The 27,944-nt window shown below is 63.0% G+C and overlaps 1 protein-coding gene across 1 annotated transcript; it reads left to right on the forward strand.

Moving 5' to 3' along the window:
- The first annotated feature begins 156 nt into the window (after positions 1-156).
- NBEAL2 (neurobeachin like 2) lies at positions 157-27,910 on the forward strand. The gene is given in 56 exon segments (XM_052808917.1): positions 157-266; positions 6,012-6,100; positions 6,342-6,506; positions 7,120-7,201; positions 7,283-7,404; positions 7,485-7,567; positions 8,564-8,649; positions 9,146-9,431; positions 9,503-9,609; positions 9,831-9,914; positions 10,040-10,123; positions 10,263-10,361; positions 11,109-11,680; positions 11,774-11,906; positions 11,996-12,115; positions 12,199-12,526; positions 12,626-12,708; positions 12,815-12,907; positions 13,367-13,538; positions 14,076-14,209; positions 14,306-14,465; positions 14,540-14,642; positions 15,199-15,352; positions 15,495-15,653; positions 15,745-15,904; positions 16,083-16,168; positions 16,475-17,143; positions 17,222-17,400; positions 17,475-17,634; positions 18,857-18,994; positions 19,088-19,393; positions 19,609-19,758; positions 20,526-20,683; positions 20,764-20,888; positions 21,094-21,214; positions 21,301-21,458; positions 21,692-22,029; positions 22,663-22,758; positions 22,841-22,965; positions 23,051-23,191; positions 23,279-23,409; positions 23,504-23,613; positions 23,725-23,842; positions 23,912-24,009; positions 24,104-24,220; positions 24,313-24,402; positions 24,522-24,631; positions 24,724-24,896; positions 25,171-25,265; positions 25,362-25,478; positions 25,560-25,598; positions 25,600-25,727; positions 25,813-25,867; positions 25,869-25,957; positions 26,055-26,190; positions 27,383-27,910. Coding segments are annotated over 56 exon segments (8,370 nt in total). The 5' UTR covers positions 157-215; the 3' UTR covers positions 27,488-27,910.
- Positions 27,911-27,944: the final 34 nt, after the last annotated feature.

Raw genomic sequence — 27,944 nt, forward strand, 5'->3', positions numbered from 1 at the left:
CCCCCCCGGCAGCCCTTTGGGCTGCCGGGGGGGGGGGAGGAAGGCAAAAAGAGGGGTGGGGAGGATCCCCCCCCCCTCTCCAGCAGCAGGTACCCGGTATCGGGGGGGCCCTGTCACCGCCCCCCCCCCCGCCCCGTACCTGGGGGAGGGCCCGGAGATTGGGGGGGGCGGAGCTGCCCGCCGTGCCGTGCCGTACCGAGCCGTGCCGGCCCGGCATGGCTTCCCGGGAGCGGCTCTACGAGCTTTGGATGCTCTACTTCGCTAAGGTAAGGTCGGCACTGGAGGTCTGTGTGTCCCCCCCCCACGGCTTCCCCCCCCCCCCCCCCGGGGGAGGGGGCACCGTATCCCCTCGGGCCCCCCCCCTGCATCCCCCCTGGACCCCCCGCCGCATCCCTTCCCACCTCTCCTAGGGAGAATTGGGGGGGGGGGGTGTCCATACCCCCCTTACCCCCAGCCGGGAGGGGGTTTTTTTTTGGGGGGGGGGGTGCTGTGTGTGTCCCCCCTGTGTGTCGTCCCCCCCCCCGGGTCCCTGCGCCCCCGCCCGGCAGCAGGTGCGGCCGCGGTGACATTGGAGCAACGGCAGCGGGGGGGGGGGGGGGGGGAATTTGTGTCCTGCCTTTTTGGGGGGGGGGTGTCATGCTCAGGGGGGACCCCCTCAGCTCCCCCCCACCCCCCCTTGCCTCCCCCCTCCGTTGTATTTCCCTCTGCTCGGGCAGGTCCCATGGCCGGGGGGGTCCCCAGCCGGCAGCATGCAGTGACCCCCCCCCTCCCGTCCCACCCCCGAGAGTTTCCCTGCGCTTCGTTTTTCTCCTTAATTATCCCCATTCCCAGGTTGCGGGGCGGGAGGGGGGGGAGGCAGATCCTGGAGAAGAGGAGACCCCCCCACACCCCCAAAACGTCACCCCCGGCTCCTGTGCCTGGGGTTTTGGGGTGACCAGCCGGGGTTTGGGGGCGAAGGGGGTTATTTCTACCCCAAAACCCCGCCGTGTCCCCGGCACGTGCCCCGGGGACGCCGGAGGGACGAGGACCCCGGTCCCAACCGTTGGGTGTCACCTCATCCCCCCCCCGCCACGTCCCCCGGCACCCACCAGCTCTTCTGCACCCCAAAACAAAGACACCGCGTGTGCACCCCCCCCCTTTTCGCTCAGCGCTGGGAAAAGGGGGTGACGCCTCTTGAGGGTCCCCTCGGTGACGGACGTTGCCGCCCCCCTAACGATCCCGGGCCCGTTTTGGGGTAAAACCAAAATAAATCATTAAATTGTGGAAGCGGGTGCTGGGAGACAAGCCCGGATCCATGGGGAGGATGGGGAATCGGACCGGAGCGTGCCGGAGCCTGGCGGTGCCGGCACCGCGGTTGGGGTCAGGGTTACTTGGCACTGGGGTGGGGGGGAAAAACCCCTAAATCCTCGCTGCGGGGTGCTGGGGAGAAATGGCTTTGGTGGGACAGGTCCGGGGGGGCTCCTACAAGGGACGCGTGCCGTGGTGTCCACGGTTGTATGGGGACGCGTGCCATGGAGGTGTTTGTGGTTGTATGGGGACACGTGCCATGTCGTGGTGTCCATGGTTGTATGGGGACACGTCATGCCATGGAGGTGTTTGTGGTTGTATGGGGACGCATGCCATGGAGGTGTCCGTGGCTGTATGGGGACACGTGCCATGCCGTGGTGTCCATGGCTGTGTGGGGATGCATGTCATGCCGTGGAGGTGTCCATGGTTGTATGGGGACACGTGCCATGTCATGGAGTTCATGGCTGTATGGGGACACGTGCCATGGAGGTGTTCGTGGTTGTATGGGGACACGTGCCATGCCGTGGTGTCCATGGCTGTATGGGGATGCATGTCATGCCGTGGAGGTGTCCATGGTTGTATGGGGACACGTGCCATGTCATGGAGTTCGTGGCTGTATGGGGACGCGTGCCATGGAGGTGTTCGTGGTTGTGTGGGGACACGTGCCATGCCGTGGTGTCCATGGTTGTATGGGGATGCGTGCCATGTCGAGGTGTCCGTGGTTGTATGGGGACTCATGCCATGCCATGGAGGTGTCCATGGTTGTATGGGGACATGTGCCATGCCATGGAGGTGTTTGTGGTTTTATGGGGACACATGCCATGCCGCGGTGTCCATGGCTGTATGGGGACGCATGCTGTGCCGTAGAGGTGTCCGTGGTTGTAGGGGCACATGTGCCACGCTGTTGGGTTGTACACAGTTGTACAGGGACACGTGCCATTCTGTCGGGGGTGTGCGTGGTCATACGGTGGACACGTGCTGTGCCATCGGGTGTGCATGGTCATACGTGGACAGGTGCCACCCCTTTGTGGTGTTCACACCCGCACAGGGACGCACGCTGCGTCACTGAGGTGTGCATGGTCGTACGGGGACGTATGCCATGCCGTCGGGTGTGCACGGTCACACGGGGCACACAGATGTACATGTTCGTATGGGGGACACGTGCCACGCCATCGGGTGTGCGTGGTCGTACGGGGACACGTGCCACGCCGTCGGGTGTGCAAGCTTGCACGGGGATGGATGCATCGCCATCGGGGTGTGCGCACTCGCACGGGGACACGTCCCACGCCATCAGCGTGTGCGCGCTCCCTCGGGGACACGTGCTGCACCACCGGGCTGCGTGCTCCCCCTTGGGGACACGTGCCACGCTGTCGGGGTGTGCGCCCTTGCACGGTGAGCGTGCCACGCTGTCGGGGTGTGCCCGCTCACCGTGCCGCACCGACAAGGTGGCCGTGCCACCCCTGACAGGCACCGGGACCCGAGGCAGGACCTCGGTGTCACCTCCCCAGCCGGGTCACGCTGCAAAACCGTGCTGGCCTTCGCCACCGTGACATCCCCAAGCACCCGGCGAGGACGAGGCCGCCGGGACGCGTCCCTGGCCTGCGTCAACCTTTTAGCGTCCCGCTACCGGGCTTGTTTTGAGTCTCGAACCCAGGGCAGCGGGTGACGCCACCGATCTGAGCGTCACCTCGACGGCAGCGTCCCCCATCGTCGTCCCCTTCCCCGGCGGGTGACATTGGATGAGGGCTGCACGCCGGGAGCGGATGCGTTATCTCTCGTGGCTTTAAAACGAGGCAGAGCTCACGTCACCGCGCCGTCGGCGCTGGCAGGGGACAGGGATGTCCCCAGGGCTGTCCCACAGGGTGGCCGTGCCGTGGCGGGGATGGTGCCGGCTGCGTTGTCCCACGCCATCCAGGGGGGCTGGCAGGGTGGCCGGGACCTCAGTGGGCTCCCACCGCCATCACCGCCGGTGTCACCCCCTGGGACTCAATGGCAGGGAGGTGACAACCTGGTGGCTTTGCCACCGTCGCTTTTTTTGGGGGGGTCCGGAGCTCTCGGCAGCGCCGGCGAGGGACGGAGGTGCCGGCACGACGTTCCCAGGCGGCACCGCGCCGGCCGAGCCCAGAAGCCACCCAACAGGCTCTGCCAGCCGGCAACCGGCTGGGACGGGCACCGGCGGGGGCGGCCGCCGGCACCGGCCCGGTGAGCACCGCGTCGGGATGGGACGCCGGCTCCAGGTGGGTGCAAGGGGCGATAACTGGGCGGGAGGGGAGGGATGCTGAGAACTGGCAAACTCAACACACCCTGGCTTTGGTTGCACCGACGCGGGGGTGACGGCAGGATTTGGCTCATGTTTTCGGCACGATCCGGTTATCCGCAGTGTTTGAAACCAACCGGGGCTGGAACTTCGTGCCGCGTGCCGGCTCCAACGATGACGCCCATCATCCCGCGTGTCCCATCGCCGCCACCTCCGTGACCTCGGCCGCATCCCTGGCCCATCCCGGAGCTGCTGGGTGGGCGCACGGGACTGGGGGCAACCGGTGACACCCCGGTACCCCGAAACGATGCCGGGCAGCCGGGTGCGGTGGGAGGAAGCGCCGTTGGGGCGGCGGGTGACTTGGCATTTCCTGATGCTCTGGTGTTTCTTTTTTGGTCGCTTTGCACAAGAGCAAAGCGAGGCGGCGGTGGCGAGAAAAGGGGGGGGGAACATAAAATAACAACAACACCCCCCCCAAACCCCCAACCGCCCCCCCCCCACCGTCCCGTCCCGGTTGTGCCGGCGCGGCTCGCCGTGTACCGGGGTCATGGACGGCCGCGGTCACCCCGCCAGACAGGTAACGGGGGGATCTGGGTGGGGGGGACATGGCTGGGGGGGGGACGGGGACATCCCCCCCCCAGCTCGCCCCACCGGATGCTGGTGGTTGAGCGGTACCCGGCAGTAAAATGGGGGGGGGGGGGGGGGGGGGTGAAGGCGGATTTTGGGGGGGAAATGGGTGACGTGGGGGGGTTGGGGGGTCCTGGGGGGGGAACTGGGGTGGTGGGGGTGGGTTTTGGGGGGATGCTGCTGGGAGGGGCCCGAGGTCCCCTCCGTGTCCCCTCCGTGTCCCCTCCGTGTCCCCTCCGTTGCGGTGGTGCTGTGGGTGCCTGGGGGGGGTGATCGGGCACCCCGTGTCCCCGGGGAGTTGGGGATCGGGGGGTGCGTCCCCGGGGGGGGGACGGGGACGGGGATGGGACCTGCCTGGGCTGGGGACACCCCGGGGTGCTGCGTTGGGGTGCTCGGGGCCGTGGGTGACCCCGAGGTGCTGCGTTGGGGTGCACAGGCATGTGGGTGACCCCCAGGTGCTGTACTGGGGGGCTGGGGGACCTGGGGGACCCCAAGGTGCTGCGTTGGGGTGCTTGGGGATGTGGGTCACTCCGAGGTGCCGCATTGGGGTGCACAGGAATGTGGGTGACCCCAAGGTGCTGCACTGGGGTGCTCGGGGACGTGGGTCACCCCGAGGTGCTGTGTTGGGGTGCACAGGGATGTGGGAGACCCCAGGGTGCTGTGTTGGGGTGCTCGGGGACAGGGGTCACCCCAGGGTGCTGCGTTGGGGTGCTCAGGGATGTGGGTGACCCCAGGGTGCTGCGTTGGGGTGCTTGGGGACGTGGGTCACCCCAGGGTGCTGCGTTGGGGTGCACAGGAATGTGGGTGACCCCAAGGTGCTGTACTGGGGTGCTCGGGGACGTGGATCACCCCGAGGTGCTGTGTTGGGGTGCACAGGGATGTGGGAGACCCCAGGGTGCTGTGTTGGGGTGCTCGGGGACAGGGGTCACCCCAGGGTGCTGCGTTGGGGTGCTCAGGGATGTGGGTGACCCCAGGGTGCTGCACTGGGGTGCAGGGGGACAGGGGTGACCCCGGGGTGCTGCGTCGGGTGCTCGGGGCCGTGGGTGACCCCGAGGTGCGATGGGGGTCCCCGTCCCCCCCCCCGCCCCGGCTGCCCACGCCCAGCTCTGCCTGCTGATTGGCTGGCAGCTGCCTGGAGGGGCAGGTGCTCCGGGTGCTGATTGGTTGGCAGGTCCCGGGGGCGAGTTGGTCTCTGTAAGGGATTGGCCAGCGGTTTGTCTTTTGGGGGCGGAGGCTCTTGCTGCTGATTGGCCAGCGGTTGGCTGTAGGGGGCAGGCGTCCTGGCTGCTGATTGGTCAGCAGTTCTACGGGTTGTGTGGCGCCGGATGCTGATTGGTCAGGAGCTCTATGGGGTGTGCTGATTGGTCAGCAAGCCCAGAGGTTGCGCTGCTCTGGGTTGTGATTGGACAGCAGCTCCACGGGTTGTGCTGCTCTGTGTGCTGATTGGTCAGCGGCTCCACAGGTTGCGCTGCTCTGTGTGCTGATTGGTCAGCAAGCCCACAGGTTGCGCTGCTCTGGGTTGTGATTGGACAGCAGCTCCACAGGTTGTGCTGCTCTGTGTGCTGATTGGGCAGCGGTTCCACAGGTTGCGCTGCTCTGTGTGCTGATTGGTCAGCATCTCCACAGGTTGCGCTGCTCTGATTGCCCATTGGTCAGCGGCTCCCCGGGGTGCGCTCACACCCCCAGTGCCAATTGGCTGGCGGCTCCTGAGGGCGGGGGCAGCGGGGGGGGGGGGGTGGGGGTGTGACCACTCTGGCTGCTGATTGGCTGATACCACCGGGGCGGTGGTCCCTGTGGGATCTGATTGGCCAGCGGCTCCAGCTCCCCCTCACCCTTGCAGAAGGACCTCTCCTACCTGCAGCAGTGGCTGGAAGCCTTCGTCATGAACTTCGAGAAGATCATCGCCCTGCCCTCGCTGGAGCCCAGGAGGTGAGGAGCACCCCGGCACCCTTGGGTGCTGCGAGGGTGACACCCCGCGGGGGGGGGGGGGAAGGCGACAGCCACAGCTAAATTTGGGGTTTGCCGCGTCAGCTCATCCGCTCTCGGTGGTTTTAAACCATCCGGTCTGAAGCTTGAGGGGGGGGTTGATGGGGCAGGGGGGGGTTGATGGGGTGGGGGGGGGGGGGGGGTTGGGGGTCGCATCCTGCCACCCCTGTTTTCCCCGTGGCAGGCCGGAGGAGTCGGTGTCGGAGATCCCGGTGCTGCCGCGGGAGGTGCTGCAGGTGCTGAGCCAGCGGCTGGGGCAGTGCGTGGCCCAGGTCCCGTGGGAGGAGGGCGGCGGGGCCAGCCTGGGGCAGGCACTGCTCCTCCTCAAGTTCTTCATCATCATCTGCAGGTGGGTGACACCCCACCATCACCACCATGGGGTGGGGGGGGTGGTCCTGGCTTCCCCCCCCCACCATGGGGGTTCTTGGTTTCGGTCCTCCCGGCGCCGCAGGATCAGCCCCAAACGCAGCCCAGCTCTGCGTGAAGTGCAGCATCCCCCCAGCACCTCAAAGCGTAGCATCCCCCTCAAAAAAGTGCATCATCACCCCCCCTGAAGTGCATCACATCACCCCAAAACAGAGTATTTACCCTGCCCTGAAGCACAGCATCCCCCCCCGAAGCACAGCATCCCCCCCCCAAAGCACAGCATCCCCCCCCAAAGCACAGCATCCCCCCCAAAGCACAGCATCCCCCCCAAAGCACAGCATCCCCCCCCCAAAGTGCATCATTGCTTCCCCCCCCCCCCCAAAGTGCATCCCACCCCCCTTGGCCCTTCCACCTCCTGCCAGCCGACAGAAGATGATCCCTGGCATCCCCACGAAGCCACCACTTCCATGTCCCCGGGATGGGGGGGGGGGACGACGACACACCATCCCCCCCCATGTCCTCCCCCTGCTTCCCAGCCACCGACAGGATTCCCACGATGCATTAACCCCCCCAATGCGTTATCCCCCTCCTTGCAGGAACCTGGAAAACATCCAAGCGGACAAAACCCCCGGCTTCATCCCGGAGGTGCTGAAGCTGCTGCGGGTCTGCGCCAGCAAGGTGAGCTCAGCCAGAGGTGGAATTTTTTGGTGGGGGGGTTGTGGGGGGGGCATAGTTAATCCTGCTCTGATTTTCCGGCAGCTGAAGAGCATCGGGGAGGATGAGCGGAGCGGGATGCAGCTGGAGAGCGGGATGCTCTACGCCCTGCATCTCTGCGAGTGCCTCTTCGACCCCTACCAGACCTGGCGGCGGCAGCTGAGCGGGTGAGCGGGGACCCCCCACCTCGCACCCCAAAATCCCCCACCCGCCTCGTGTCCCCTCCACTACACCCTTCTCTTTCCAGGGAAGTCATCAGCGCGAAGGAGAAGAGTAAATACAAGTTCGCCCCGGCCCCTTTGCCCCCCGAGTTCGGTGCCTTCTTCCAAGGTAAAAGGGGGGTCCCGGACCCCCCGTCGCCCGCTGCAGCCGGGCTTGGGCTCCGGCAATGGGATCCGGGGGCACGTAGAGGGTCAGTATGGGATCCATGGGTGCGTAGAGCATCTGGGGGCAGACAGAGGGTGCTGGGGTGGGGATGGGATCCAGGAGCACATATAGGATCTGTGGGGGCATCTAGTATGCTGGGGAAGGTATATGATTTGAGGGCAAATATAGGATTCTATACCTGCCTCTGGTTGTCCTATACCTCCCCCTGCAAATATAGGAGCCTATACCTGCCCCAGGACATCTTCTACCTCCCCCTGCAAATATAGGAGCCTATACCTGCCCCAGGACATCTTCTACCTCCCCCTGCAAATATAGGAGCCTATTCCTGCCCCAGGATTACTATTGATTCAAGGACAAATACAGGATCCTATACCTGCTCCAGGACACTGTATGTGCCCATAGGGGAGGGCAAATATAGGATCCTATACCTGCCCCAGGTTATCCTATACCTGCCCCTGCAAATATAGGAGCCTATACCTGTCCCTGGGACCCAGTATGGGCACGTATGGGGTCTCGGGGCCAGGTATAGAATCCTGAAACAGGGATTAAGTCCTGCACAACCTGGGGAGCCTGAAAAAATCAATGCAAAGGGGATTTTTTTTCTGGGGAAGCCCCCCAGAAATCCCCCTCGGAGGCAAAGGCGTTGCAAAAAATCACCTAAAGCTCCCAACGCGCCCAACCGCCAGTAAATCCCCAAACTGAACCCTATTTTTGAACAAAACCCCGGGTTTTTTAGTACAAAAAAACCTCCCCCAGCATAACCAGAGCTGCAAAATATTTGAGCATCTTCATGCCCTCCATCATCAACAGGATCCAGCACTCGCATGAGCTGCCTTTTGGGGTGGATTTGGGTGGGAAGAGGAATTTTTTTTTCCCCCTGTGTTTTTTTTTTTTGCTGCTTACTCCCTGAAGTAAATCTTTCCCTCCTCATCCTCGCAGAGAGTTTCCAAGCCGGAGGGCAGCTCCCTGAAACACTCCAGCTCCGGCTTATCCATCTTTTCGGGGCCATCCTCTCCGGATCCAAGGTAGCATTGGGAAGCGGATGGGGAGGACTTGGGATCATCATCCAAGCGATAAACCCCGAAGTTTTATTTATTCCAAGCAAGATAAACGCTGGAATTAAACTGCTTAATTTTCAAAAGCCTTTAAAAGCCATATTTGAAATTCCAGCCCTAAATTCAGTGGGTTTACCTTAAAAAGTATTAAATTAAAGAGGGGTTTGAGTTGAAGCTGCTGGTTCACCACCAGTTCGGCTCTGGGATGGCAGATGAGAACTTCTTGGCTGAATAAATTTGGGCAGAAATAGGTTTTAATTAGCCCAGTGCTTAAAAATCAGCATTTAATTAATAGCTGTGAAATTTGCTTTAAATTAATTTGCACGCACCCAGGAGCAGGGTGCAGTGCGACGGGGGCAAAACCTGCAGCGCTGGCGACGTTGGGCTCGGCATTAATAGCTTAAATAAAGGATTTTATATCGCGATAGACAACAAAAAGGCCCATCTCCCCCCCTCACCCCGACAGCCCAACGCGCTGCGGGCCATCACGCCGGCGGCGGTGGAGGTGCTGCTGGGGGTTCTGCAGCGGGGAGGCAGGGGGACCCCCCCGGTCCCCGGGTTGCTGGAGCTGGCGTTACGTGGCGTGGTGGCCGTGGTCCACGTGCTGCACGGCAGCAGTCCCGGCGCCGGCCCCGTGCCGTTGCGTGTCCTCCTGGATGGTTACTTCAGGGTGCTCAATTCGGACCTGCCCGTCGCTTCCTTGGCGCCGGAGGCGGCCGGCGGCCTCATCGCTCTCCGCGTGCTCATGCTGGGTAGGTGGTTGGGGACGGGGACGGGGACGGGGATGCGGGATGGGTGCTGAGCTATCTCCACCTCGTCGTAGATGCCATCCCAGCCATGCTGAGCTGCGAGGACCGGCCGGTCCTCCAAGCCATCTTTCTCAGCAACAACTGCTTCGAGCACATCATCCGGCTCCTCCAAAACAGCAAGGTACCGGCGTGGCCACGTTGGTGTCCCTCCTTGGTGACAACAGGGTTGGGCACCGGCAGCTCCATCCTCACCCTTCCTGGCTCTAAACGATGCCGGGCCAGGTTGGCTGCGCTGCAGCAGCTTCCATGGGATGGGGACCCTCCGTAACCCCCTTCCCTCTTCCCCCCACCCCGTACCGGCTGCCGTTCCCCGGGGGCTGATGCCCACCCCGTGTCCCACAGCTCTACCTCAGCAGCTCACGGGAGGTGGGTGAAGCCCAGGACGAGGTCCCCGTGCAGCCGCCGGAGAGGGACGGGCTCCAGCAGGTATCACGTGGAGCCACCCCATAACCAAGCGGGGCCACCCCATAGCCAAACCACGAGGCGTGGTGGGCTGTGTCTCCCGTCAACCCCACGGCTCAGCAGAACCACCGCTCCCCGTGTCCCCGTAGGTCTTCAACAGCAGCTCCGACGCCATCGCGGTCCACGCTGTCGGGGTGCTCACCGCCATCATGCGCAACTCGCCCTCGGCCAAGGTGAGCAGCGGGACCAGAGGCGGGGAGAACACCCCAAAAGCGGACGGGTTTGGGCATTTTCACCTTGCGAGGTGGGCTGGGGTGAAAGCGGCACGTGGTGGGGCTCAGCATGGGGTCCCACATGCTCGGGTGCTTGCAGGAGGTGTTCAAGGAGCGCATCGGCTATGCCCACCTCTACGAGGTGTTGAGGAGCCAAGGCCAGCCCACCCAACGCCTGCTCCAGGAGCTCCTCAACATGGTGAGCATGCCCGCTTCTCCTCCACACCAGGCAAAGCCCTCGGTGCTGAAGGTTCATGGTAGATCTCGGCCCCCCCGCAGCCCCATTCCTTGCCCCCCAGTCCTCTCCACCCTGCTAGTTTCCCATCAGCTTCCTCCTCGAGGGGTCCTGGGACCATCTTTAGCTTGGAGTCATGCTCAGCTTCGAGTTTTGAGCCCTTTCTGATGTGGTACTGCTCGCTCTGGTACTGCTGGATGCAACAGGGTCTCCAAGGTGCTTAATGCACGGGGATCTCCGACATGCTTGATGCACGGGGGTTTCCAAAATGCTTGATGAATGGGGCTCTCCAGGGCGCTTGTTGCATAGCGGTCTCTGAAATGCTTGATGCATGGGAGTCTCCGAGACGCTTGATGCACAAGGGTCTTCAAAATGCTTGATGCACAAGGGTCTCCAAGATTCTTGATGCATGGGGTCTCCAAAACTCTTGATGCACGGGGGTCTCCAAAACTCTTGATGCACGGGGGTCTCCAAAACTCTTGATGCACAAGGGTCTCCAAAACTCTTGATGTGCAGGGGTCTCCAAAACTCTTGATGCACGGGGGTCTCCAAAACTCTTGATGCGCAGGGGTCTCTGATATGCTTGATGCATGGGGGTCTCCAAGATGCTTGATGCACAAAGTCTCTGCTGCCAGCCCAGGGTGGCCGGGGGAGGATCCGTCCCTCTCCACGGGGTCGGGGCTACACCAACCGGCTCTTGTGTTTCGGCAGGCAGTGGAGGGCGACCACAGCTCCTTCCCGGTGCGCCCCATCCGCAACGAGCAACCCCTGCTCATCCTGCTGGCCTGGCTGCCGGCGCTGGCGTGCCGGGAGCTGCAGATCTTCCTCTCGGGCTGGCTGCGGCGGCTCTGTGAAGCCTCCCTGCCCAGCCGCCTCACCTGCGTCAAGGCGGGCATGGTGGGGTGCCTGCTGGGTGCCCTGGCCACTGAGCCGGCACTGCCGGCTGCCTGCTCCGAAAATTTACTGGAGCTGCTGCGGGCGCTGGGCAGCCTCTCCATCCGCCCCGGGGAGCTGCGGCAGCTGCTGCGGCTGCTGCGGCACGAGCGGGGTCGGGGACCTCATCCCTACGTGGCGCCCGTCATCCGGGCGCTCTCGGGGATGGCGCGGGTCGAGGGACCCCCCCGGGCACTGCAGTGCTTCGACCTGACACCCGGTATGGCGGGGATCATGGTGCCCACCGTCCAGAAGTGGCCCGGCAGCGCCTTCGCCTTCCATGCGTGGTTGTGCCTGAGCGAGGAGGAGCCCGAGCCACCAGCAAGGCCAAAGAGGAGGCAGCTCTATAGGTGATGTTCAATGAAGGGACTGGGGCGGGGGGGGCTGAGGTGAGGATGAGGAGGGGCAGCGCCATCATCCCCAACACGCTTCTCCTCCACCAGCTTCTTCACGGCCGGTGGGACGGGCTTTGAGGCGTTCTTCACCGCCGGCGGTGTGTTGGTGGTGGCTGTCTGCACCAAGAAGGACTACATGACGGTGGCGTTGCCGGAGTTTGCTTTCAATGACTCTGCTTGGGTGAGCATCATCCCCATCCCTGTCCCCATCCCCACTGGGGGGTCAACAAGGACACCAGGATGCCTGACGCTCTCTCTCTGTCCCCCCAGCACTGCGTTGACATCGTCCACGTCGCCGGCCGCCGGCCCTTCGGTCAGAACATCGTCAGCATCTACGCCGACGGGCACCTGCGGAAGACGGCGCAGCTCCGCTTCCCCTCCCTCCACGAGGTGGGGGACACCCCCGGCGCCCAGCCAGACCCTTCCCCGTGGCATGGGGCTGGGGGCTAAGCCTGATTCCTTCTCCCTTCCAGTCCTTCACCTCCTGCTGCATCGGCTCCGCGGGCCACCGGACCACCACCACCGCCGCCGCCACCAGCCACCCGCTGGCATCCCATGGGCCGGAGCTGGTCTTCCCCCCGCACCCCGCGCTCGGCCGTTCCCAGTCCGTCCCCGCCGCCCTGGGCCCCCACGCTTGGACCCCCACTCAGCCCCCCACGGAGGGGGTGGTGGCCACCACAGCAGCCGGCAGCCAGGACACTGAGTGGGGTAGCCCTACGTCCCTGGAGGGTCACCTCGGCTCCGTGGCCATCTTCTGCGAGGCTCTGCAGCAAGCCCAGGTCAAGGCGCTCTTCTGCGCAGGTACGTCAGGGTGGGATGCAGGGGATGTCTGCAGGGCTGCTGGTGGCAACCGGGGTCTCCTCCACCGTGCCCCAGCTCACTCCAGTCTTCTGCTGCCAGGACCAAACGTCACATCACCGTTTACACTGGAAGGTGACATGGTGGAGCTCAGCAGCAAGCTCTTGCTGTACTACACCCCACAGGTGAGGAGAGCCGCCCCCCCCAGGGATGGGGACAGCACTGGTAGACCCTCTGCCATAAGTGACATCTCCAGGAGCATGAGGATGCTCCCATGGTGCTCTCTTCTAGGCCTGCAGGAACAACATCTGCCTGGACCTCTCTCCCAGCCACGGCTTGGACGGGAGGCTGACGGGGCACAAGGTGGTCAACTGGGATATCAAGGTATGCTGGGCGTCCTGGCCCATCCACCCGATGGCGTGGAGGCAGCTGGGTCTCTCCTTGGGTACGAGGCCAGGGCAGGACCCCCACAGGGTGTTGGATGGCCACGGTGGTTCCCCTGGACCCTACAGGGACTCTGCTACGTGGTATGGGGTCCACCAAGGACCTGCGTTGACCCATGGGTCCCCTAAGGACCTGTCTGCCCCATAGGTCCTCAACGTCCAGGGTGGGCACCATGGGTGGTGCAGAGGAACCGGTGCTTTTTGGGGACCTGTTTTAGGTTTGCGCTGTAGGGTGGGTTTGGGCACACCCCGATCGTTGCTAGCCGCAGGGCCTGGCTCTCCCCGGCTTGGGCTGAGCCCGTGAGCGAGCAGGACGGACCCCGGGTGCATGTGCAGCCTCGTCCTCTACGCGGCCGTCGCCACGCAGCACCCAGCGAAGCCCCTCGCCTCCCTCCGGCAGGACGTGGTCAACTGCGTGGGTGGGATGGGCGTGCTGCTGCCCCTGCTCGAGCAAGTGGTGTCCAACAAGGAGGAGCCCGAGGATGAGCAGGAGACCAACGACCTGGTGGGGCCAGAGCTGACGTCCTCCAGGAACACCCAGGGCATGCTCATCCCGCTGGGCAAGTCCTCAGGTGAGGACCTCGGGGGACGTGGAGCAGGAGCCTCGGGTGGCCGGAGGTAACCCCGCTGCCTGGACCAGGCTGGTGTCTACCACGGGCAGGAGAGGTCCTGCCTGAGGCACCAAGAGTTACGGGGTAATGGAGAAACCGTTGGCGTCTTTTAATGGTGTTATGACCCAATTAGTCATAAACAAGCAGTTCTGGGAAGACGAGGGTGGATCCAGCCTGCTTACCTCCAGCTTGCCTTTGCCTGAAGTCTCTGATGTCTTGTAGTAGGACTGGGTTCACGCGGGAGCCTTTTCCTGCGTAGGCGAAACGGGCTTTCTCCCGATACCCAGCTGCTTATTTCCAAGCTCAGAGCAAACGGAGGTTTCCACTCGCATAAATTTGGGGGAAACAGGAGAACAGGCTGAAAAGTTTGCAGAGAAAAGTTGGCGGTGGGGTCTCCAGGATGCCCTTTGCATCCCGAGGCAGGCAGCCCCGTGGGAAGGTGTTCGGGTGGGCACAGGGCTCACAGCTACCGGTGGGGCTCTGCCCTGTGCCTTGCAGAGAGCAGGCTGGAGAGGAACAGCGTGGCCGCCTTCCTGCTGCTGGTGAAGAACTTCATCCAGAACCACCCGGTGAACCAGGAGAGCCTGGTGCAGTGCCACGGGCCGGCCATCATCGGGGCACTGCTGCAGAAGGTGGGGGCTGCTACCGAAGGCTCCATCCCGCAGTCTTCGGGGCCGTTCCCCAAGGAGGACGCCGGGGCTGCAAGCCTTCCCTCTCACCCGTGGCAGGTCTCCGGCTCGCTGCTGGACATGAGCACGTTGATGGCCTCGCAGATCCTGATGGAACAGGTAGCCTCTGAAGGCAGCGGGCTCCTGCTCCACCTCCTCTACCAGCATCTCCTCTTCGATTTCCGTATCTGGAGCAACAGCGACTTTGCCGTCCGTTTAGGTGGGAACTGGGGGTGCTGGGGGTGTTTTCCATCCCAACCGGCCTCTACGGCTACTCACACCTTCTCCCTGCAGGTCACATCCAGTATCTGGCCAACGTCGTCAAGGACCACAAGCAGCGCATCCGCAAGAAGTACGGGGTCCAGTACGTCCTCGACTCTATCCGGTCATGCTACGGGTGAGCTGCTGCTTGTAGCCTGGACCCCCTAATGCTGACGTGGTGGTGGGCTTCACCCCATGGAGCTGCGGTTTGGGGTAGACACCCTTTGCTTGGGGCAATATCCCCCTTGCAAGCACCTCCTGGGAAAATCTCCCAGTGTGGGAGCATGGTGGTGGGTGCAGGACCTTCCCCTCCCCATGGCCATGCCCCATCCCCAAGCCTCCACCCACATCTGTGACCAGTCAGCCCCAAAATCCACCTCCAGCACCCCTCCAGCAGCACCTCGGCTCATGGTGGTTTCTGCAACAAGCTGATCCACTGTTCTTGTCCGACCCGATGCGTTTCCACGCGCCCGTGATATTGGGGCTGCTCACACCCTGCAGAGACCCAAGTGTGTGGGGTGGACATTTCCCAGTGGGCAGGGCTGGCCAGAAGGGATGTCCACACCGGGCTGTCCTGGAGCTCCTCAGGCTTCATGGTGGGATTTGGGATCGTGCCAGTGGTGGGTGACAAGGGGCAAGAAGGTGGCTCTGCATGTCCCCAGAGGGAATGCCCACGCATGTCCGTCCATCAGCACCTCCAGGGAGAAGACCACGGCCACCGACGACATCAAGACAGTGCAGACGTCCCTCTTCAGCTTGGTGAAGGATTTCTTCTGCAGGAGCTTCTCCGGGGAGGAGATGCAGAGCTTGCTGAGCTACGTGGCCGGGGTGCAGGACGAGCAGCAGGTACGGCACCGAGCCACCCTGGTCCCCAAACACCTCAGTTTGCCGCAGGCTGGCCCGGCACTCGGCACCAGGTGGGGAGAAGCCGCCGAGATCCCGGTGGGGCACGTGGAGGGCAGTGGACAACTGGCCCCATGTCCTGCAGGTCTGTGGGGCGCTGGAGGTGATCCACAGCCTGCTGAAGGGCTCGCCTGCCCAGGAGCAGCTCTTCGCCTTTCTTTTTGAGCCGGGCCACGTGGAGGTCCTCTTCTCACTGCTGGTGCAGAAGAAGTTTTCGGATGAAGTGCGGGAGAGAGTCTTCAAGGTAAGGCGGGTCCCCAGCACCAACCTCTTGCCATCCCCAGCAGCCAGGGGCTTTGCCGTAGCGGAGTGGCCACCTCTCTCTGTCTCGCCAGGTCCTCTACAAGATGCTGAAGTACGAGAAGGTCCCTGAGCGCAGCAAGAACCGCTTGAAGCTGAAGGATATCGGGTACCAGGGGCTCATCGCCTGCCTCAGCGACATCCCCAGCTCCATGCTGCTCTTCCGCTGCCTCTCAGAGCAGGTCCTCGGGGCAGGTACCACGTACCCTGCCGAAAGCAGGCTGGCCCTGGCCACCCATCCCAAACACGTGCCATGGGGTCATCACTGGTGGCTTCCCACGAGGCTCAGCTGGTCTTGGGGCTGGGGGGCTTTGGTGGCTTTTGGGGACAGAAGGAGGTGTCCCACCACCGTACTGTCTCTCCTTGTCCGTAGACCCTCCCAACTACAAGGACCTGGTGGCCGTGGTTTACCTGTCCCACCGGGCTGAGCTGACCGTCCGGCTCGATATCTGCCGCAAGGTGAGCAGGGCCATGGATGCAAGGGGCTGTGACCGAGTTGTCACCCCGGCGCTGAGCTCCCCGGGCACCCAGTCCTGCCTGAACGCAGGGGCCGTGGGGATGGTGGTAACACCCCATGCGCGGGGTTGCCAGCACGTGGATGTGCCAGCATGGAGGTGGTGCGGCCCCAGCACCCCATGATGGTTATGGAGGGTCTGGGGTGCTCAGGACCAAGCATCCTGCCCCTTGGAGGGGCCAACCCCCCAGGAGCTCCTGCCAGGAGCTGGGGCAACATCATCGGGTCTCCCCCCTCGCTTTCCCTTGCAGCTCTTCCACTTGATCTACGCGCAGCAGGACATGGTGAAGCAGCTGGCGAGGTTGGCTGGCTGGCAGGACACGCTCACCAAGCTCTACGTCAAGGAATCCTATGAGTCCCGCCAGCACAGCCTGAGCAATGGGGGCAACGGGGGCTGCCTGGAGCTCCTCCGCCTCTCCGACCCCTCCAGCAAGGAGGGGGTGAGCCCACCGCCAGCCGAACTGCAGGAGCTGGACGTCTTCCTGCCGCTGGGCTACGAGGCCTCGGACCAGGAGCTCTCTGAAGGCTTCTCCGACCACTCCATCTCCCCGAGTGGCCGCACCAAGTCCTTCCACTCCTACAACTTCAAGTCTTTCGACTCCTCCGACCGGGCCAGCCGCTCGTCCTCCAACCCCGGTGATGGTCCTCCCTTTGATGGTGTCTACCACCCGCTCTCACCCTTCTCCACCTCACCCTTTGACCTGGGGCTCGACCTGGCCAGCACCAGCTCCATCGCCACGGCCGAGAGCGGCACGCAGACCCCCGCCAGCGGCCCTGGCACCCCCTCTCCCCTGGAGAGCTTCAAGCCCTTCCCGGGGATGCGAGCACGCAAGAGCTCCAGCCTCTCAAACGTCCTGGATGAGAGCAGCTACCAGGACGCGCTGCCCAGTGACAACGTTTCCAACACCAGCAACCCCCAGGTGAGCCCCGAACCATCGTGCCCACCACCCTGGGCTACTCTGGACACCGGACCTCTCACCCTTCCTCTCTGTTGGCAGCAAACGCCCGAGGAGGAGCTGTGCAACCTCTTGACCAACATCGTCTTCTCGGTGACTTGGCGCGGAGTAGAAGGCTGGGACGATGCAGCGTGGAGGGAGCGTGGGCAGGTCTTCTCCGTCCTCACCAAGCTGGGGACGGCGTGCGAGCTGGTGCGGCCCCCCGATGAGATCAAGCGCAGGTGAGTCTTGCCCAGGTCTGGGTGGATGCGTCCCAAGGGAAGACCACCCTACTGAGGTGCCTGCTCTCCCGCAGCCTGCTGGAGATGATGCTGGAGTCGGCGCTGACGGACCTGAAGGAGTCAGGGCCGGCCGCCCTGCCTGGTCTCACCCACAATGCCCTCAAGCTGCTGCGGCTGCTCCAGGACTTCTTGTTCTCCGAGGGACACAACAACCAGGCCCTGTGGAGCGAGAAGGTGGATGGGCACGAGCAGGGCTTCCTGATACCAAACCCAAGCTCTGAACCCTAATGCTAACCCCTAACCCCTGATGTTAGCCCTAACCCTAAACCCTGCCCCTACCTGCAGCCTTTGAACCTGACCTTAGAAAATAACCTGTGTCTTAATCCTAAACCATAACCCTAACCCATAACCAGTAAATCAAACCCTAACCCCTAAACCCAAACCTTAGCCCTAGCCCTATGCCCTTGCCATAAACCCCAACTCTAACCCTAAGCCTTTAACCCTAACCCTGCACCCTTGCTGTGAAGCCCAATCCTGTACCCTAGCCCTGACCCCTAATTCTAACCCTTAATCCCAATCCTACAAACTTACCATAAACCCAAATCCGATACTCTAATCCTATATGCTAAAATCTAACACTAAACCCTAACCCCTAATCCTAAACTTTAACCTTAACCCTACACCCTTACCATAAACCCAACCCTCTATCCCTATACCCTAAGCCTTAACCCTAAACCATAACCCTAACTCATAACCTGTAAGTCTAACCGTACCTCCTAAATCCTAATCCTAAACCTTAATCCTACATCCTTGTTGTAAACCCCAACCCTTAACCCTAATCTTAACCCTTAACCCTACATCCTTACTGTAACTGAAACCCTAACCTTAACTCATAACGTGTAATGTAACCGTACCTCCTAAATCCAAATCCGAAACCTTAACCCTAGGTCCTTGCCATAAACCTCAGCCCTAACCCCAATTCTATACACTACCCCTAACCCCAATCCTAACCCTTAACCCAAACCCTACACCCTTACTGTAAACCGAAATCCTAATCCTATACCCTAAGCCCTAACCTTAACTCATAAATCTAACTGTACTTCCTAAATCCTAATCCTAAACCTTAACCCTACATCCTTGCCGTAAACCTCAACCCTAACCCCAAGCCTAACCCTTAACCCTAACCCTACACCCTTACCGTAAACCCATACCCTACGCCCCAACCCATAACCGTCATGCCAAACCCTAACTAGTTTGTCATTAAAGTTATGAGTTGGGGCTCTACCCTACCCCGAAACCCTAATCCTAACCCCTACCCGTAACCCAAACCCATGTCAAGCAAAACCGAGGGTGGCTGGGTGATGGGGACGCAGACCTGGTGGCTTTGCACCCGCCCGGCTGGAGAAGTGGAGGTTGCATGGCCGGGCGGGGGCCTCACTGTGCCCCCCGCCCCCAGATCTACGAGGGGGTGAGCAGTCTGCTGGACAAGCTGGGCGTCTGGTACCACCTGGCCAACGGCACCTCCGACCTCAAGGAGATGGCCCAGACGGGTCTACGCATCCTCGTGGGCTACATCATGCTGCAGGACCCCCAGGTGGGTCACCCTTTCCTGGGGCTCTGGGTGAGACCCCAGCCCTTGGGGCAGGGCTGGTGGCCCCATCTGACATCCCATGTCCCCCCCCCCCAGCTGCACTCGCTGGCGTACGTGAAGTTGCACAGCCTGCTGCAGACCGCCTCGGCCCCCAAAAAGGACGAGGCTTGCTACCTGCTGGGCAAGCTGGAGACCCCACTGCGACGCTCACTGGATGCCAAGTCAGAGACCTTCTCCTGGCTGGTGCCCATCGTCCGTACGCTCATGGACCAGTGCTATGAGACCCTGCAGCTGCAGCTCTTCCTCCCCTCGTTGCCCCCCACCAACGGCAGCCCCACGTTCTACGAGGACTTCCAGCTCTTCTGCACCACCCCGGAGTGGAGAGGCTTCATCGAGAAGCACGTGGGTGCCGTGGGGCGTGGGGTGGCATCGCTGGTGGGGAACACCTTCCCAGGCTTAGAGATGGGCCCGTACTGCGGTGGGGTGCCCAGGTCACCACCGAGTTGGGACAGCCTGCAAGGGTGACCTCCAGGGCAGGGATGCTCATAGCCTGGGTGATGGTTGGTGGGTGCCAAGCCCTGCAAACGCCTCCCCTTTCATCCCTGTTCTCTCGGTAGGTGCAGCCCACCATGGCCCAGTTTGAGATGGACACCTTTGCCAAGAGCCACGACCACATGTCCAATTTCTGGAACGCCTGCTACGATGCCATGATGAGCAGTTCCCAGCGGCGGGAGCAGGAGAAGGCGGCCAGCTGCAAGATGTTCCAGGTACTGCCTGCTCCTCGCCCCTGGGACGTCACCCTGGGGATGTGCTCCTCATCCCGGGGGACATGCTCCTCACCCCAAGGATGTCATCCAGGAGGTGTGCTCCTTGCTCTGGGGATGTCATCCCAGGGACATGGTCCTCACCCTGGCGACATTAATCCTGGGAATGTGCTCTTCATCCTGGGGATGTCATTCTGGGGAGATCTTCCTCACTCTAGGGACTTTGTCCTCAGGATGTGCTCCTCATCCTGGGGACATCGTTCTGGGGACATGCTCCTCATCCCAGGGACATCATCCTGGGGATGTTCTCATCATCCTAGGGATGTCATTCCAGGGATGTTCTCCTCGCCCTGGGTACATGTTCCTCTCCCCAAGGACATCACCCTGGGGATATGCTCCTTGCTCTGGGGATGTCATCCCAGGGACATGGTCCTCACCCTGGGGACTTGAATCCTGGGGACATGCTCTTCATCCCAGGGATGTCATCCTGGGGACATGCTCCTTACCCTGGGGACATTGCCCACAGGAAGTGCTCCTCATCCTAAGGACATTATCCCAGGGATGTGCTCCTCATCCCAGGAACATTATCCCAGGGCTGTGCTCATCATCCTGGGGACATCATCCTGGGAATGTGCTCCTCACCCCAAGTACATCGTCCTGGGGATATTCTCCTTGCCCTGAGGATGTCACCCCATGGACATGCTCCTCACCTCGGGGACGTCCCCAAGCCCCAGCCCTGCTTCCACTTCAATCTCCTGCTCCCTCGGCAGGAGCTGGTGCTGGAGCCGGCGGCGAAGCGCTCCAAGGCGGAAAACACCCGGCACGCCAACGTGCTGAAGCAAGCCAACAACCACCACAGCACCGTGCTGAAGCAGTGGCGGTCCCTGTGCCGCCTCCTCACCTCTCCCCGCTCCGCCTGGGCAGACCGGTGAGCCCCCACCTCGGTCCCCAGGGAGGGGTGGCACGGCTGGGGGTCCCCGGCGTGCCTCACCCCCGCCTGCCCCCCAGGAACCCACCAGAGGTTCGCTGGAAGCTGTCGAGCGCCGAGACCTACTCCCGGATGAGGCTGAAGCTGGTGCCCAACTTGAATTTCGACCAACACTTGGAGGCCAGCGCCCTACGGGACAACTTGGGTGAGGCTGATGGGAGTGGGACACCCGGGGGGTCCCTCCGTGCCATGGGCGAGGGGATGCCACCGGTTGGATGCACGTGGTGGGGTTGAGCTGGGAGCTGTTGGGGACCCCGTTGGGGTTGGGGGGTGGGATGGGGGCCCTTCGCAGGGCTTGTGCCCCGGCTGTGGGGGACCAAGGGAGCCTGCTGACCCCCTCCTCGTTTCAGGAGCCGACCACCTCCACAACCCCGCCGAGTCCCTCCCGCTCGCCATGGCCAAGGAGGCCAAGGTCAGCGAGCTGGAGGATGACCAACTGGCCGAAGAGGACCTCCCGGTCCTGGACAACCAGTGAGTGTCCCCATCCCCTGCCATGGCGTCGGCTTGCCCAGGCTGGGGGTGTCACCGGGGTCTCCTCACCCTCCTGTGTCACCCAGGGCTGAGCCCAAGGAGCAGAACCAGCGGGAGAAGCTGGTGGTCTCGGAGGACTGCGAGCTCATCACGACGGTGGCCGTCGTCCCCGGCCGCCTGGAGGTGACGACCCAGCACATCTACTTCTATGACGGCAGCAGCGAGAAGGAGGAGACGGAGGGAGGTAACGACGTGTGCTCCTCAGGGGGTCCCTGCAGCAAGGCGGGGTGAGGAACCCCCCCACCCATCCCATCCCATCTCCCCCAGAAGCCCATCATGCCGGGTGCTGGTTGTTTTGGGAGTGGGGTCCTCCCAGCCCCAGGGTGACGCTGACCTCCATCCCTGCCTCGGGAATGGGGGTCCGGGTGGATGGTGACACCCACGGGGCTCTGTGCCCCCCCCCCCCAATTTCGGCAGGGATCGGCTACGACTTCAAGCGCCCCTTGTCCCACCTGCGCGAGGTCCACCTGCGCCGCTACAACCTGCGCCGCTCCGCGCTCGAGCTCTTTTTCATCGACCAGGCCAACTATTTCCTCAACTTCAAAAAAAAGGTGGTGGCACCCTTCCCCCCCCCCCCCAAACCCCTCCCGGGGGCCACGGTACTGCCCAGGCTCCAGCCACTCCACGTCCTCCCCCCGTCCCCCCAGGTGAGGAACAAGGTGTACTCCTGCATCCTTGGCCTGCGACCCCCCAACCAGATCTACTTCGGCAGCCGGTCGCCCCAGGAACTGCTGAAAGCCTCAGGGCTCACCCAGGTACTGCCCCCTCCTTGCCCACCCCCACCCCATAACTCCCCTTCCCAGATGGCAAAGGGGAGTGTACCAGCATGGGATGGGGATGCCCATGGGACCGGGGATGGCCACGGGTTGGAGATGGCCGTGGGACCAGGGATGGCCACAGGTTGGAGATGGCTGTGGGACCAGGGATGGCCATGGGACCAGCGATGGTCATGGGTTGGAGATAGCCGTGGGGCTAGGGATGGCCGTGGGACCAGGGGTGGTCATGGGTTGGAGATGGTTGTGGGACCAGGGTTGGCCGTGGGACCAGGGATGGTCGTGGGTTGGAGATGGCCGTGGGACCAGGGATGGTCATGGGATGGAGATGGCCATGGGACCAGGGATGGCCACAGGTTGGAGATGGCCGTGGGACCAGGGATGGCCATGGGACCAGCGATAGTGATGGGTTGGAGATGGCCGTGGGACCAGGGATGGCTATGGGATGGGGGATGGCTATGGGACCAGGGATGGCCACGGAATGGGGATGGCTGTGGGACCAGGGACAGCCGTGGGACCAGGGATGGCCATGGGACAGGCACAGCCTTGGGGTGGGGTGTCTGCCCCGTCTCCTTCCCCCCCCAGCTGATCTCAACCACCCTCCCTTCGCTCCAGAAATGGGTCCTGCGGGAGATCTCCAACTTCGAGTATCTCATGCAGCTGAACACGATCGCGGGGCGCACCTACAACGACCTCTCCCAGTACCCTGTGGTGAGCCCCATGCCTCCCCCACCATCCCCCCAGTGAGCCCATGCCCCCCCCCCAGCCTCACCCACCTCCTGCCCCCACCCAGTTCCCCTGGATCCTGCGGGATTATGTCTCAGAGACCCTCGACCTCACCGACCCGGCCGTCTTTCGGGACCTGTCGAAGCCCATCGGGGTGGCCAACGAGCGGCACGCCCGGGATGTGAAAGAGAAGTGAGTACCCCTAAAATGGGGGACGGGGGACGCGGGGAGCGCCTGGCTGGCTCCCGGTGGACCCCCCCCGCCACCTCGCCCCCAGGTACGAGAGCTTCGAGGACCCCACGGGCACCGTGGACAAGTTCCACTACGGCACACACTACTCCAACGCGGCAGGCGTCATGCACTACCTGATCCGCACCGAGCCCTTCACCACCCTCCACATCCAGCTGCAGAGCGGCAGGTGGGCACCCGGTGGGTGAACCCCAGGGAGGGGACATCAAGGGGGGGGGGGATGAGTGGGCTCCAACCGGGTGTCCTCCGCCACCAGGTTTGACTGCTCGGACCGGCAGTTCCACTCGGTGCCGGCGGCGTGGCAAGCCCGCATGGAGAACCCCGTGGACGTCAAGGAGCTCATCCCCGAGTTCTTCTACTTCCCTGAGTTCCTGGAGAACCAGAACGGTAAGGGGCACCCATCATCCCCACCGTGGGGACAGCACCCACGGGAGCGCGGCGGGGGTCGGTGTCCTTCACCCCCTGCCTGCTCTGCCTGCAGGCTTCGACCTGGGCTGCCTGCAGCTCTCCAACGAGAAGGTGGGCGACGTGGTGCTGCCCCGGTGGGCACGCTCCCGCGAGGACTTCATCTACCAGCACCGCAAAGCCCTGGTGAGATGGTGGAGCTCACCCCAACCCCTCTTCTACTCCCACCCCCGGTGGGGTCGTTACAGGGGGGTGGTGGGCATTCCCGGCCCACCCTGACACCTCATCCTTGGACAGGAGTCAGAGTATGTCTCAGCCCACCTCCACGAGTGGATCGACCTCATTTTCGGGTACAAGCAACGAGGCCCGGCCGCCGTGGAGGCCCTCAACGTCTTCTACTACTGCACCTATGAGGGTGAGCCGTGGGGCAGGGAAGTGGGGGGGTGCCCGCCAGGTGGCCCCCCGTGACCATCCCCATCCCCAGGGGCCGTGGACCTGGACGCCATCGCCGACGAGACGCAGAGGAAGGCTCTGGAGGGCATCATCAGCAACTTTGGGCAGACGCCCTGCCAGCTGCTCAAGGTAGCTTTTACCCCCACCCCCAAAAAATAGCCCCTTTTGGGGGGGGCCCACCCCCCTTCTCATGGGTTCCCTCGCCCCCCCCCCCCACCCCCAGGAACCTCATCCTGCCCGGCTGTCAGCAGAGAGCGCTGCCCGGAGGCTTGCCCGCCTCGACACCCGGTCGCCCAACGTCTTCGAGAACCTGGACCAGCTCAAGTCTTTCTTTGTGGAGGTGAGGACAACCCCGGGGGGGGGTCCCTGGCCAGGACTGGGGGGTTTTGGTGGTGGGCAGGAGGGTGCCCACTGGTTGCTGTCTCCCCACAGGGCATCAGCGATGGGGTGGCCCTGGTGCAAGCCGTGGTCCCCAAGAACCAGGCGCACTCCTTCATCACTCAGGGATCGCCCGACGTCCTGGTGAGCGCAGGGAAACTGAGGCATGGGTGCATGCTGCTAACCCAGGGGGGACCGGGACCAAACCCCAGGAGGGCTTCAGTGGTGGGAGCTCTGTCACCTCCATCTCCATCTCTGCCCAGGTCACCGTGAGTGCCAATGGCTTGTTGGGGACCCATAACTGGTTACCCTACGACAAGAACATCTCCAACTACTTCAGCTTCACCAAAGACCCCACCGTCTCCAACGCGAAGTGAGTCGGGCACGTGGTCCCCAGGGATGGTCCCCGGAGGTGCCACCAGCCCATCCATGGCTCTCCCACCGTCCCGTGTCCTTCCCCACCAGGACCCAGCGCTTCCTGCAGGGCCCCTTCGCCCCCGGCGCGGACCTCTGCTCCCGCACGCTGGCCGTGTCTCCCGATGGGAAGCTGCTCTTCAGTGGGGGACATTGGGACAACAGCCTCCGCGTCACCTTGCTGGCCAAAGGGAAGGTCGTTGGGCACATCACCCGGCACATAGGTACGTCCTCCTCCGACGATGAAGGTCCGATGATGCCCCAGTGGGTTCGTAGGGCTGTGGGAGGAGGCAGGGGACACGTGGGCGGGCAGGGGACATCTCCCAGTGTCTCCCGTCTTCTGGGGACAGTCCAGGCTCCATCTCAGAGCCGTAGTGGGGTTGGGTTAGCAGCATCTCCACACTCCAAAACACATCTTGGTGCCGTCCCACGGGGTCGGGGGTGCCGAGCGTGGTGGGATGGGAGCAGCACCTCATGGTGTCCCTCTGGGTGTCACAGACGTTGTCACCTGCCTGGCGCTTGACCTCTGCGGCATCTACCTCATTTCTGGGTCCCGGGACACCACCTGCATGGTGTGGCAGGTCCTACAGCAGGTAGGGGGTTGACCCTTACCCGACTCTCCAGCCAGGGGGGAGCTCACGGTGGGCACTGCCACCAGGTCACTGAGGTCCCCGTGTCCCCAACACCAGGGTGGGTTTTCCAGCGGCTTGGCTCCCAAACCCGTCCAGGTCCTGTACGGCCACGACGCTGAGGTGACGTGCGTGGCCATCAGCACCGAGCTGGACATGGCGGTCTCGGGCTCCAAGGTGAGCAAGCTAGGGTGGTGGGGGTGGGCGGCGCGGTGGGAAGTGCCACCATCATCGCCTCGTGTCCCCTTCCTCCTGTAGGATGGCACCATCATCATCCACACCATCCGCCGGGGGTCTCTTCATTCGGTCCCTGCGGCCGCCCGGCGAGACCTCACCACCCGCCGTCCTCTCCCACCTGGCCGTGGGGCCGGAGGGGCAGGTGGTCGCCCAAACCGCCGTGGGTCAACGAGCCTGCTTGAAGGTATGGCCGGGTGTCCCTGCGTCCTCCCACTCGTCACCGTCAGCGCATGTGTTTTCCCCCCCCCCGTCTTGGCTCTGTCTTTCAGGACAGGTTTGCGCTGCACCTCTACTCGGTGAACGGGAAGCACCTCTCCTCCGTCCCGCTGGACGAGGAGGGTGACGGCCATGTGTCTGACGGAGGAGTTTGTGGTGCTGGGAACCATGCAGTGCGGGCTGGAGATCCGTGACCTCCAGAGGTGAGGGCTACCACCCACCTTGTCCCACCCCAACCACCCCCCTGGGGTGCCCTGGGGGGGCTCGAGGGGTCCCATCCCACCACTCGTCTTCTCACAGCCTCAGGGCGGCCGTGCCCCCCGTGCCCATGCGGGTGCCCGTCCACAGCGTGTCCGTCACCAAGGAGAAGAGTCACATCTTGGTGGGGTTGGAGGATGGCAAGCTCATCGTGGTGGGAGCCGGGCAGCCCGCTGAGGTGAGCGTGGATCCCCACCCCGGGCGGTGAGGTGTGGCTGGGGGGGGGTCATGCCTCGGTGTCCGCTGGGTGCTGCTGGGCTTGGGCACCTCTGCTTGTCGTCCTTGGTCTCCAGAGCAATGGGACAGAGGTGGGTTGGGGTGGCACAGGGGAGATATTGGGAAGGAGATATGGGAAAGGGTGGAGGTGGGGATGGAGGAGATGGAAGGGATGGAGATGGGGATGGAGATGGGGATGGAGATGGGGATGGAGATGGGGATGGAGATGGATGGGGAGGAGGAGATGGAGATGGAGATGGAGATGGATGGGGAGGAGGAGATGGAGATGGAGATGGAGATGGATGGGGAGGAGGAGATGGAGATGGAGATGGAGATGGAGATGGATGGGGAGGAGGAGATGGAGATGGAGATGGATGGGGAGGAGGAGATGGAGATGGAGATGGACGGGGAGGAGGAGATGGAGATGGAGATGGAGATGGATGGGGAGGAGGAGATGGAGATGGAGATGGAGATGGAGATGGACGGGGAGGAGGAGATGGGGATGGAGATGGAGATGGATGGGGAGGAGGAGATGGAGATGGAGATGGAGATGGAGATGGATGGGGAGGAGGAGATGGAGATGGAGATGGAGATGGAGATGGACGGGGAGGAGGAGATGGGGATGGAGATGGAGATGGATGGGGAGGAGGAGATGGAGATGGAGATGGAGATGGAGATGGAGATGGATGGGGAGGAGGAGATGGGGAAGGGGATGAGGAGATGGAGATAGGGAAGGGGATGGTGGGTGAATGGCAATGGAAGGGGTTGGGAAAGGGTTGGGGGTGCGGATGGGGAAGGGGATGGGAGAAGGGATGGAGATAAGGATTTGGGAGGGGAAGGGGATGAGTGTGGGTGGAGCAAAGGATGGGGTTTGGAAGGGGTTGTGCGATGGGGAAGGGGCTGGGGGTGATGGATGTTTGGAAGAGGATCGGGTGGAGAAGGGGATGAGGACGGGGATTTGGAAGGGAACGGGGATGGAGAAGTTGATGAGAATGGGGATGGAGAAGCAGACGGACATTTGGGAGGCGATGGGGATGGAGAAGGGGATGAGGATGGAGATGGATAAAGAGAATGGGCATTCGGAATTGAATGTGGAAGGTGGGGAAGGGGCCAGGGACATCGGGTGGGTGCTCATCCCACCCCCCCCCACCCAGGTGCGGCCGGGCCAGTTCCACCGGCGGCTGTGGCGTTCCACGCGGCGCATCTCCCAGGTCTCGGCCGGTGAGACGGAGTACAACCCCGCCGAGGGCAAGTCCTAGGCTGGCACCCACCACCCACCCAGGGTGCCCCGTGGCCCCCCCCCGCCCTGCCCGGCACAGAGAGAGGGGGGCACCCCTGCGCCCCACAAAGCCCGGGGGGGGCCGGAGAGCCCCGTGCTGCCCGCTCAGCCCATCGCCCGTGGCCTTATCCAGCCCCCGGTGGGGTGGGGGGCACAGAATTGCCACACACGCACCCTCCCCCCCCCCAAATTTTAGGGGGATGCGTCCCCCCTTCCCGCGGAGGGACGGGGGCGAGGAGGAGGCGGGGGACCCCTCGCTGGGAAGGGGGGTGCCACGTCCGTTGCCGCTGGCCAGGAGCCGGCCGGTGTGTGTGTCCCCCCACTTTTTTTTTTTTTTCTATCCATTTTTAGATCTTTTACAGAAAAAAAAAAAGAAAAAATTAATATATCTATGGGAAATAAATGTGTGCAAGGCCCTTGTCTGCCCCGCGCCGGAT

The sequence above is a fragment of the Harpia harpyja genome, chromosome 1, assembly GCF_026419915.1.
Source record: "Harpia harpyja isolate bHarHar1 chromosome 1, bHarHar1 primary haplotype, whole genome shotgun sequence".
NCBI classification, from domain to species: Eukaryota; Metazoa; Chordata; class Aves; order Accipitriformes; family Accipitridae; genus Harpia; species Harpia harpyja.